This window comes from Taudactylus pleione, unplaced genomic scaffold (assembly GCF_031769625.1).
Source record: "Taudactylus pleione unplaced genomic scaffold, aTauple2 ptg000136l, whole genome shotgun sequence".
Taxonomy (NCBI): domain Eukaryota; kingdom Metazoa; phylum Chordata; class Amphibia; order Anura; family Myobatrachidae; genus Taudactylus; species Taudactylus pleione.
This window is the reverse complement of record NW_028284538.1, coordinates 7576915-7589160: the sequence shown is the minus strand read 5'-3', so window position 1 is coordinate 7589160 and position 12246 is coordinate 7576915. Positions and strand designations below refer to the sequence as shown.

At 41.9% G+C, this 12246-nt stretch overlaps 1 protein-coding gene and 1 pseudogene across 1 annotated transcript in view; both read right to left on the bottom strand.

Annotated features, from left to right (window-relative positions):
- Window positions 1-11138, bottom strand: part of LOC148522952 (uncharacterized) — a 29338-nt gene extending 18200 nt beyond the window's left edge. Inside the window, exons 1-2 of the mRNA XM_088473592.1 lie at window positions 10905-11138; window positions 2264-2377 (exon numbers count right to left, since the gene is read on the bottom strand). Coding sequence (XP_088329718.1) covers window positions 2264-2377; window positions 10905-11138 — 348 coding nt within the window. The remainder of the gene's footprint in view (window positions 1-2263; window positions 2378-10904) is intronic.
- Window positions 7848-8540, bottom strand: LOC148522953 (isoaspartyl peptidase/L-asparaginase pseudogene; annotated as a pseudogene).
- Window positions 11139-12246: the final 1108 nt, after the last annotated feature.

Below are 12246 nucleotides of genomic sequence, written 5' to 3'. Positions count from 1 at the left end.
CTATGGTGGTGTTGTAGTTGTTAACAACACTGGTGAATGGGCAGCCAAGTTTTCCACTGAGCAAATGTCATGGGCAGCAATTATTGATGGCCAATTTCAATATGGCCTATCTACTGGTAAGAACCTTGGTGCTTAAGGAAAGACTACATTGAGGTAGAATATTTTCACTCACCAGCCTGGGACTCATTTGTCTACAGCGGGGGATGGTAAAGAGATTACACTGCAATATATTTTTTATTTGATTTATTTATATATTAAACAGTGCACTGTGTGCACAATGTGATTTGTTTCAAGCATACAGGGCCTCATTCAGAGGCGGTCGGAGGATGCAAGCGGTCGCTCAGAAACTGGGCGGCCACTTGCATCCTGACCGCCCGCCTCTGTTGCGGTCGTTAGGCTGTGGGTTAACACCCACAGCTCTAACAACCCTCGGGTGATGGTCGCAATGGTCAGAGACCATCGCGACCATCGGGGCTTACGACGAGACCCTAGGGTAGGGTCTCACTTATCGTAAGCCCCGGAGAGCTTCTGGCTCTGTCGGAGTCGGAAGCTCTCCACTGACATCACTAGTGATGTCAGTGGGGCCTCCCCCAAACGGAAGGCATTCCCATGGGAACGCCTCCGTTTGGGCTGCCACCCCCCTGGCCCGCCTTCCAAACGGGGCGAGCTGTCAATCAACATTGACAGCTCGCCCCCTTTGGAAAGAGACCCGCTACAACCGGCGCTGTTGGTCGTAGTGGGTCTCACGCATGCGCACGAAGGAGCCAGCTCCCTCGTGCACATGCGCACTTGACAAACATCGAGGCGGTCGTGCGGTCGTAGACGGTACGGCCGCCTCTGAATAAGGTCCACAGTATCACCAGAAAAGGCTCTGTTTATTAGGCAGGACACATCTTAGTCTATGCATATTTCCAAATATAACACAGGTCTGCAACTTTTTTACATAAACAAGCAAAATAAAATGCTTTATATATAATATAATGCAATATAATATTTATTACAAAATACAATTTTAAATTATTATTCAATATTCCTGTCCGCATGGGGGTCAGCGTACATCACTAGTTAAGGGCCACATGACATGGATAATCAAACCCCAGTTGAATACTAAGTTAAGCATTGACAATACCACTAACCCACTGGAACCACCTATTTAGGTGCTGCACAACCCCCAAGTGATGGCATTTACTGTAATAAATATATTATCCTCTATCTCCCCACTTTACTGACTATTCTCACTTTTATTGCATAGGGGCCTGTGCCATTGCTTCACCAGTATGAGACGCTTGCGCTTTGAATAAGGCCTCTGTCTCTGCCATTATTGCAAGTAATAAGATACTGAACTATAAGCTGTTAGAGGCAATGTCATCATGTAACTAGAGTACAAGTCTCATCATGAAAACATCTCATTTTATTAAAGAATGCATGTGTGAGATATTAGAAGTCAGGTTTGCGACTTTTCCGCAGGGAAAAGATATCCCTGTTCACTGCTGCTCCGGTATTTTACCATACTGTATATCTGTGACTTTAGTGTGACATCTTCCTCAAGCAGCGGATCTGTTTACACTGGACGTGATTGGCCCATGTGCCAGGGCTTATTCTACTGTAGTGCCATCTCCATCCACCACTAATGTATTCACTTCTCTAGTTTTCATTTTTGCAGTACTGGCCACCCAGTAATTAAGCTGTGTATTGCATGCCATGGATTCTCTCACATCTTACTGTTCCCACCCACAGTATTTTCATAACGTGACTAAGAAATGTATCAATAGCATGCAATACACATCTTAACCACTGGGTGGCCAGTGCTGCATTGATGAAAACTACAGTTTAGTGGCATGACCAGAGCACATCTGTAGCTTTGAAAGTTTGACTACATAGCCAAATCTACCATTATACTAGTCCTAGGTATAGTTTGGCATATAAGGATTCTAACTTTGGCTTCAACATTTTAGACAGATTTGTTAAGAACTACTTAAGCAGTCAGTGTCTCCATAATTGGCAGTTGTTTACTGTGAACTTGAGCTAAGCCATACGCTGTCAACTTCAACTTAGTAATATATAGTAGGGTGAGTCACTAAGGAAAGGTAACATTTATGATCTGCAGATGTAGATGCAATTTGGCTGCCAGTAAGGTGTGATATCTTCTCATGGCTAAAATTGATCTTAAATTAGTACTAATTGCCTGTGGATAAAAACAGTATCATCTATCCCTTTAGCAAGGATTTGTACATAGTATTTAAATAAAAAGATAAATACATACAAATGGTGGTCCCCAAAAAATGATATAACTGAGCCAAGTCAAATTCCTGCCACCGACAAAGTTAAGGACAATCCCAAGCGCAAGCTGAAAGTGAGCCAAAAAGATCTGAACAATCTGAAAAACATATCAAGACATTCATTGTATTACATTTTATTTCTAAAGTGACTTTTATAATAATACATGTAGAGCACTAAATATACAGTACATATACTTTAAATGTCATAAGAAACCCAATTTACAGATGGAGCATCTTTCTCTATGACATGTAACAGGGATTTGGGGACACAATGTGGTATACTCCATTTTTGTTTTTCATCTTTTCCATTACAAGACGGGCAAGTTTTATTGAGTTAGCAATACATTTGACTGCAGATACAGCTCCTGAGGTTAAATCCCTGCGATCCATGATAATAGCATCCATCTCAACTTCTCCCTCTTCATCCAAAACAGACCCATAACCTGCATTGAAATGTGGATCATCTTCTCACACAACCACAGCTTCTTCTACCACAGTCACTGCATGTAACTTATCTAGATCTCATATTCGCTACTGTGATTCGCTACTCGGTCCGGATTGGAGGTTATTACAGAAGCACCCTGCTGTTGAATTTTGGTTATATATATATATATATATATATATATGACCATAATTAATATATCTATCTATCTATCTATCTATCTATCTATCTATCTATCTATCTAATAAGTGTATGTCTGTTTTACCAAAAGATTTCTAAGTCTGAGACTTCATCCCATTTACTGTATGTTCCATTACCCAATCAAAGTCTGAGAACTTGTAAGTTGGTATGAAAGTTGGTATGTGTAATACTTTACTTTGCAAGAGGTTTGGCTAATAGCTAGATATATTATACACTAGATTTTCTTGCCTCTGGTTCATATTTTGCCAGTCACACTGGCACAGTTTCAGATTTTATTGGATAACACACTTATTTTACTAATCAACACTGAAGGATTTTGACTACAGCACTGGCCTAAAGATTAAATCTGCATTCAATCCACAAACTAATAATGCTTTTATCAAAACCTTTTTATAGAGATTCAACAAATTAGTAACAGAGGCGCCAACCAACTTCACCACCAACCTTCCTAAAGAGAATTGAACTGGAATCAATAAACTTTCAAAACAAGCAGGTATAGTGTTAAGTGAGGCAGACAAAGTTGGAGCAATTGTCATACAACATTATACAGATTACTGGTTGATAAATTTTTACAGTTAAGTCTTACCTGGATTTCAAGCTACTTATGGGATACCTCACAGGGGTTCTGGACTATAGATAGACAGTAATTAGATAGACAAAGTCTAGATAGACACCAGATGTTAGACAGTCAATAGTAAGACAGGGACAAAAGGTCAAAAGGGAAAAAAGTCAGACACACTAAAGTTCGACATGTAAGAAGGTTGGCAGGTACAAAAAGTCAACAGGGTCAAAAGTTCGACACAAAAATGGTTGACACATTTTTTTTGCTAGGGTTAGATTTTAGGGTTAGGCACTGTCTGGAGGGTTAGGGTTAGGCACGGTTAGGGTTAGGCACTTACCCAGACAGTTAGGGATAGGCACCAGGAAGGAGGATTAGGATTAGGCACCAAGGGGAGGGTTAGGGTAAGGCACTAGAAGGGATGGTTAGATTTAGGCACTTACCCAGATGGTTAGGGTTTGGCACCAGGAGGGAGGGTTAGGGTTAGACACCAAGGGGTGGTTTAGGGAGAAGATTAGGACTAAAAAAAAATTCTCAACAATTTTGTGTTGACAATTTTCATGTCAAACTTTTGAACCTGTCGACCTTCTTACATGTTGAACTTTAGTGTGTCTGACTTTTGACCCTGTCAACCTTTTGTGCCTGTCTATTGACTGTCTAACATCTAGTGTCTATCTAGATATTTTCTATCTAATTATTGTCTATCTCTTATACTACACCCACCTCACAGTTCATTCTAAACATTAAGAATGTGGAATCATTACAATTACAGTATACTGGCTACAATGGACGTAAATGGCTTGTATACTTGAATACCTTACCATTTGGGAATGCAGTCAATAAAAATCCTCCGAATTAAAAATACTCTTTATGTTGGATCCAATATTTATTTATTACTAGAACTTTTAAATGTAGTTTTGTCAAAAAAAAAACCCAACTACTTTGTATTTGATGGGAACTATTACTTACAAATGACTGGTACAGCAATGGGTTCGGCTATGCCACCATCATATGACAACTATTTTATGCATTATTGGGAGACTCTGAACATCAGTATCTCTAGTTAAAAATAATTCCCTATACCATCAATAATTCAATGATATGTTCATCTGCACAGGCCCTTCAAGATTATTCACTACATTGGTGGACAACATCAATTAATGCAGTGGCCCAATAAAGCTAACACTAAATTATAGCCAACATAAAGTCAACTTCCTGGATGTACAGTTCATGTTAAAAACAGATATTCCAAAATCACTACAATTTTTTTAATGAAAGAAACAGATGTCAATTAAATTTTTTTTTACACCTCTAGTATTCAACCATCTAACCTCAAATGTGGCTTACTGAGTTCACAGTTACTCAGGGTCAAACACATTACATCAGACCCTTAGAAAGCAAGAGTGGACATTCAAGAGATGCAAAATAAATACCTAACTAGAGGAAATTAACCATCACTGATTAGAGCTGCCGTTAATGATGTTCTCTTTTTAACATGTGATTCTCTATTGCTCCAAAAGACATTAAGAAGTGGGAATTCCAACAGATTTCCTATCCTTACTAAATATTCCACAAATCATCACAGGCATCTCAAGCTGTAAAATCACTGTGGCTGATCCCGTCTATATAATTATTATGCTTTACTTTATATGGTACAACAAGTGTTCCGCAGCACCTTACAAAGTACATAGACAAATAAGTGAACAAGCAATAGGTGACTTACAGTACATTACAATGCAGGACAAGGACGAGGTTTATATTAAATGCTGCCTTAGTGATCATAACACTCCAATAAGCAACAGGACGTAAGCAAATAGGTGTTAGGCGCCTGAGTGAGGAGTAGATGACAGTATAATGAGTAGCACAAGAGGGTAGAGGGCCCTGCTTGTGAGAGCTTACATTCTAAAGGCGTGGGGCAGACAAACAGGTGTGACACAAATGAGGTAGACAGGGAGGAAGGAGCAAGTAGCAGCTGGTTAGGAAGAGAGCTGGAAGACTTTGTGAAGTAGTGGGTTTTGAGAGCCTGTTTGAAGATTTGTAGAGAGGTGGAGAGTCTGATAGAAAGAAGAAGAGAGTTCCAGAGGTAGCTAGGGAGCAGCACAGAGGCGGGAGTGGGAGTACATGGTAGTTTTAAATATGCTGCACATTTGGTCAGCCATCCCACGTAAGCTGCACACCATATTTTGTGGCTTAGTATTTCATACACCAACAATTAAAATAAGTTTTTTTGGTGGTACGGAAATTGGCAGGAACAAGGTGTGGGGTTGAAAATCACATCATCACATGATGGAGATAGAAAAAGCATATTTTTTAACCACTTTGTTTGTGTCAAGTAATTTATTATGGATATCTATTTTTTTTAATTCATTTTATTTCAAATAATTATCAACAAAGTTTCCATATTAGTAAGGAGTAAAACTGGGTGTGCAAGTGCAGTATATGGTTTATTTTACTAGAGCTTTGTTAATCTAATGACCTATATTGTGAAGGATTGTTCACACACCATGGGTTAGCTACAGTATAGTGCAGCAACATGCATTGTCTTGAAAACCACACTGAAGCAACAGGTACCCATAAAGATTTATAGATTACTGTTAGAATTGCTTCTATACCAGTGTTTGCTCCCACTTCCATGTGATGAAAGATGAATGGGAAAAAACAGAACATAGCACCTTCTAGGAATTGCTATTTGAACCCCAGCTGAAGTGTGAATGGTTACTGTAGACTTCAAGAGATGGCCACATACATTTTCTATAAGACTTACTCATGTTCATTGTTGGGTAAAAGTATCTATAGTAACTGCTTGTATGTAAACCACCATGTCTGAATGAGCCATTATATCACATTACATATTGTACAGTGAAAAGGTGTATGAAGTTTGCAAATGAAGTCTCAGCAGAGCTGGATTTAGATCTCATGGGGCCCTAGGCAAGATACCAGTTTTGGGTCCCCCCTCCCTCAAACATTCCATAGCACTATATTTTAATTTCTGATCCATTCCCCTGTATAGCACCCTTAAGAAAAGGTCAACTGCGGCCTTGAAACATTGTATGTATGTATGTATATATGTATGGGTTGGGTACAGGATGCCGGCACTCAGGATACAGATGCCAGCATCCCGACAAGGTTAGGATACCGATACCTGCCGGTAAGTATCCTAACCCTACCCCTAACCCTCCCCACAGCCTAAACCTAACCCTCCCCCCCACATCACAGCCCCCTCTTTCGTCACATCACTGACCCCTCTCAGTGCAGAACCCACCTCCTCCCCTCACAGCGCAGACCCGCTCTTTCACTGACCCCTCTCCCGTCTTACAATAGACCCCCCTCCCCTCATGCAATGCCCCTGTACTAGTGCCCCTTATGCAATGCCCCCTGTAGTTGAGCCCATATGTATTGCCCCCTGTAGTTGTGCCCATATGCAGTGTCCCCGTAGTGGTGCCCATATGCAGTGCCCCTTAAAGTAGTGCCCTTTAAAGTAGTGCCCCTGTAGTTGTGCCCTTTAAAGTTCTGCCCCTGTAGTAGTAGTGCCCCTGTAGTAGTAGTGCCCCTGGAGTTGTGCCCTTTAAAGTAGTGTCCATGTAGTAGTAGTGCCCTGTAGTAGTAGTAGTAGTGCCCCTGTAGTTGTGCCCTTTAAAGTAGGTCCCCTGTAGTAATAGTAGTGCCCCTGTAGTTGTGCCCTTTAAAGTAGTGCCCCTGTGTAGTTCCCCTGTAGTAGTAGCAGTGCCCCTGTGTAGTTCCTCTGTAGTAGTAGTCCACCACCACTACTTACCTAACTCCATGTGGCAGTTGTCTGGGCTGACACTCCCGCTGCCGTACTGACTGGATCTGACTTGATCCAGCAGTCGTGGCTGCGCAGGCTCCTCACGGTGCAGGTGACGTCATGACGTCACCCGCGCAGTGCATCTCTGGGAACGCTGGCTCTGAAGCGATCGGAGGCTTCCTTATCCTCCGATCACTTCAGAGGCCAGCTCCTATCAGGACAGGGAAGGAGGAGGTGGCATTAAAATGCAAGCTCTCTCCAGGGCCTGCTCTCTCCAATGCCGGATTCCGGGGGGGCCAGCTACGGGCCCCTTGGGACCGGCCAGGCTCTAGGCGTCTGCCTAGGATGCGTAGCAGTAAATCCGGCCCTGAGTCTCAGCACTGAAGGATCAGTAAAGTCCGAGCAGGGCTTTCACATTATAAATATCAGCAAATTGTATTATCACATTTCTATACTCAAATCATGTTTGATGATCACATTTTATATCTATTTGTATCTGGTCAATGGTAGTGGACTACATACATACTTACATTTATAATCAGATTTTGTTGTCTCATTGTGGGATTACAGTGAAATATATGGTATGGTAGTGTGTTATTACAATTAAAGAGAAACATCTATAGGAATGATATTGTTTTCTCCAGTATATAGGCCATATTGAAGTTGGCCATATTTAACGGCCGACCATAACATTTGCTCAGTGGAAAACTTGGCTGCCCATTGACCAGAGCTGGTAACAACTATAACACCACCATAGCCATCCACCCTGGTTTTCATGTAGTTTAGATCTGCATCTGCAGCCTCTTCTGTACACATTCCTTTCTCCATGTAATGTAGGATAAGTCTGCCTAGTGTCACTCTCATAATGCTTTCTTCATGTCCTGTGGTTGAGATTGCGCCTACATTGTTATCAGCATAACCTCCACAACCTATACATGCTGTATCACCAACACGTCCGACCATTTTATTCGTTAGACCGCTGGTAGATATTGCTGAAGTCACATTTCCTTGACTGTCAACAGCAACAGCCCCAAACTGTTCCCAAACCTAATTGAGATGGCACTGGATTTGAACCAGGCTTCAGATTGTTCTTCCATCTTTCTCTGGAGTATTCAGTGATAAGCTGTTCACCTGGAACTTCTGGAATGCCTTGTGCCTTTGCAAATAAAGAGGCTTCCTCAACAGCTTGCGATCTGTCTTTTCCATTACAAGACGGGGAAGTTTTATTGAGTTAGCAATACATTTGACTGCAGAGACAGCTCCTGAGGTTAAATCCCTGCCATCCATATGAGTCATACTCAGGGCCGGCTCCAGGGGTTGGAGCACCCTGTGCCGGCCCTTAAGTAGGCACCCTTACATCACACCAAAATTGAGGGCGTGGCCTAATTACCATAGGCCATGCCCCTATGTGACGTTATTTGGAGGCGTGCCCGCATGGCACGCCTCCAAATAACGTCAGGCTGGGGGTAAAACTCAGACCTCTGTCACTGGCTGGGCTTCCCCCAGCCCTCTCCCGTCAGTGAATGGATGCCGCGCGCATGCACGCAGCATACATTCACACTCTGGGTTTCTGGCACCGCCGCACAGCTGCAGCAGTGGGGGTCCCCAACCTCCCGATCTGACCACCCGCGGGCCACTTCAGCTCACGAATGGAACAGCGGGACAATACTGTCCCACTGAAATCGGGATGCTGGGGAGGGGTGCACCCTCTACGGGTGGTGCTCCTGTGTGACCGCACTGGTCGACCACCCCTAGAGCAGGCCCTGGTCATAGTGTCCCAACATCAGGCGTAAGATGATGGGGCTGACTGAAACATGGTCAAACATTGAGGTGTGTAGTGTGATCAGATTTCTGCCTCTAAAGGGCACATCAGCAGCTGAAATTCATTGCCAACTTGTCGAGGCTTACAGTGATAATGTCATGGAAACAGATTTGATTTTAATGTACTGATTTTCATAACTGCAGGGCAGATGTTGAGCAGTGATGAGATGAGCACCGATCTGGTCGACCAAGCATGTCCACCACAGATGACAATTTATGTTGTATTGAAAGTCTGATTCAGGAGGACAGAGTGATTTTGCAATGAACTGAACATCTCAGTGGGTACTGTGCACAACATTGTTCATTAGCAATGGGGTACAGGAAAAAGTGTTCACCCTGGGTAACGATGCAACTCATAGAAGTTCACAAAAAAATAGTATGGCAATGTCTCTAGCATAATTGATGTGATACCATGAGGAGGGAGTGAAGTTCCTGCAGCGTATTGTTGCAGGAGATGAAAGGTGGGTGCAACATGTGACACCGGAGATGAAGCAAGCATCCATGACATGGAAACATGCATCACCCCCACCTTCACAGAAATTCAAAATAACTCCATTAGCAAAGAAGGTTATGGTGGCCATGTTTTGGGATCACAAGGGCATTTTTTTTTTATTTCTCCACCAAGTAATATACTGTGCATGATATCTACTTTTGTGACACATTGAGCCAGTTACGGAGAGCAACTTGTCGAAAACGATATGCCAGGCCACACTCATCCAACCATCAGTGTGAGTTGCTATAGAACTACCATCGGTAGGTACTGGACCATCCTCCCTACAGCCCTGTCCTGGAACTGAGTGATTTCAATTTCTTGAGACCATTGAAGAAGTACCTGGGTGGAAGGTTTTTCTCAACTGATGGTGAAGTTCAGCAGCCACCATGTCCTGGCTTCAAGCGCTTGACACAGATTCCATGGTGTTCCACTGCAACTTGGCTAGGCTGCTCATGGCAAGGCAACGTGAAGTATTAAAGTTCGAACGGGGCATGATAGTTGGTGCCTGATTGATGTGACATCCCATTTCTGAAGTTTTGCAGACATTCACATTCCTCGATGTGTTCCACCGTGGAACGTACATTAAACACCGGGCATACAAGCCAGCACTTGCATAGTGGCACCCCCGGGCACTTTCAAATGTTAAGCATCAATAAGCATGACAAGCAAAAACAAAATAAAGGTGGTGCAGATGGGTGGCCAATCTCTGCAGCTTAACCAAACGGATAATAATTGAAAACAGGATAGAATCTCCAGCACTGAGAAGAGTACTTTATAAATAAAAACTTAATTGTGGCACTTTTGCTATGCAATACTAGTCCCCTACTCTCCCTAAATGCAAGCCTAGTAATATAAGACTATTAAATGTAGTGTCAGCACTTAAGATATAAGTGGTCAAACACGCTCTTACCCAAACATGAAATATGGGCTACCATTGGCAAATAAGAGATGACCCAACAAAGGCTAGATAATCAATAATCAAATGATTTATTAGTTAGATTAATGACATCATAATACAACTCACTATTGTCATGGATATAAGAAATGTAAAAATAACAAAATATTTTCCACTATTGAAGACAACAGCAGTTAGAAGAATAATTAAAAGTACAAATAATTTAAATATAATTTAATAACACAGTATCAGAAGTTAAAATCAGGCTAAAAAATAAAGCATAATAGTAAAATTAAATTTTCACTTAAAATTGCAACACATTTCACAGCACTGTGCTGCTACCTCAAAAGATTTGATTTTTAGTTCTAGTGGACCTGTAACATTTATGTTTCTACTGTGTTTTTCTGTTTCAAGCCATATGCCGTAGATCTATTATTTTATGCACACTTACCCCTCGGGATCTAGGTTTTGCCCTCAGAAAGACTTGGTGAAACACTATTGACTCACTCCTCTCAGCAGTTGCAGGTGGTACATTCTGTAAGATATCAGCTAGAGGAATATTCCAATACGGTGTAGAAGGGGGGTCATCCCACCTAGGTTCAGTGTTGTGCTGGCTGGATGGGAGGATGTTGATCTGCACAGTGTCATGGAAGTGTACATTTAAGGGATTCGTTTGAGAGGCCATATAAAGGTCTATCTCTGAGAATAGGGTAAATCACACATCCAGGAGGTGAGAAAGATAGACAAATACAGAATCTCATGTACTATGGACTGCGACAACTTTGAAACAACTGCAGAAATTTTACAGCACAATCTATAAAGCTATAAAATATTTCAAAGGGCATAAACTGGTTTTCCCTTCCCATAAAAAATAAAGGTGTGAAGCAATTTCAGTGTGTAAAGTTGAAAAAAAAAATGTGTTTCACTATCTATCCCAGGGAAATAGTTCAAACTTTCATTCTTAAAGAGGTTCCCACTTTATTAAGTCTATTAAATCCTCTTCCTACCCAACACGAGTAAGTTAGGGAGTTCCTCTACATGGATTCCACCATATAGCAGGGTCTCTACCTTTACCTGTAGTAGAATCCTCTGCTGATCACCTTCCTCACTGTTTGACCTTTTACCTAGCAATGAGAAATCTGACACTGACGAAAGCTACAATTGAAAAACTTTCACTTGCTATGCCAGATCTCCCATGCTATAAAGAGAGCCAAGCAGTGCCAAAGATATATATATATTAGGGGTGAGCGGGTTCGGTTTTACTCGGTTTTATTCGGTTCTTATCGCCACTTTACCGCAAATTCGGCTCGATTTTATTCGCTATCCAAAACACGTGTTCGGCGATAGCCAATAAAAAGATCCGAGTAAAACTGAACCCGCTCACCCCTAATATATATATATATATATATATATATATATACTGTATATATACTGTATATACACTGTATATACTGTATAATAGATATAAGCTGAACACACCAAAACTTAGGGGATCACAGTAATTACGAGTCCCAGCTCGGGTCTTCCCGCCAAGTCCGGATCCCAAAATGAGACAAAATTATATTTTCCCGGGGTCGAATCTCGTGTGTTATAAAAGTCCCTCCCTCATGATCGGGCATCATTTCACACAGAAGAGCGGAGGGAGAGGGTGTGGGTTTGGTTGATGGAGCACTGTGTTGGATGCAAATGCCATTAGCATGCTATAAGGGTGCCATTAGGGTGGAATTAGGACTACGAGGAGTAGATATAAGTGCAGATAGTGTTTAAGTAGTAGCTGGAGCAGGTGCCTGATG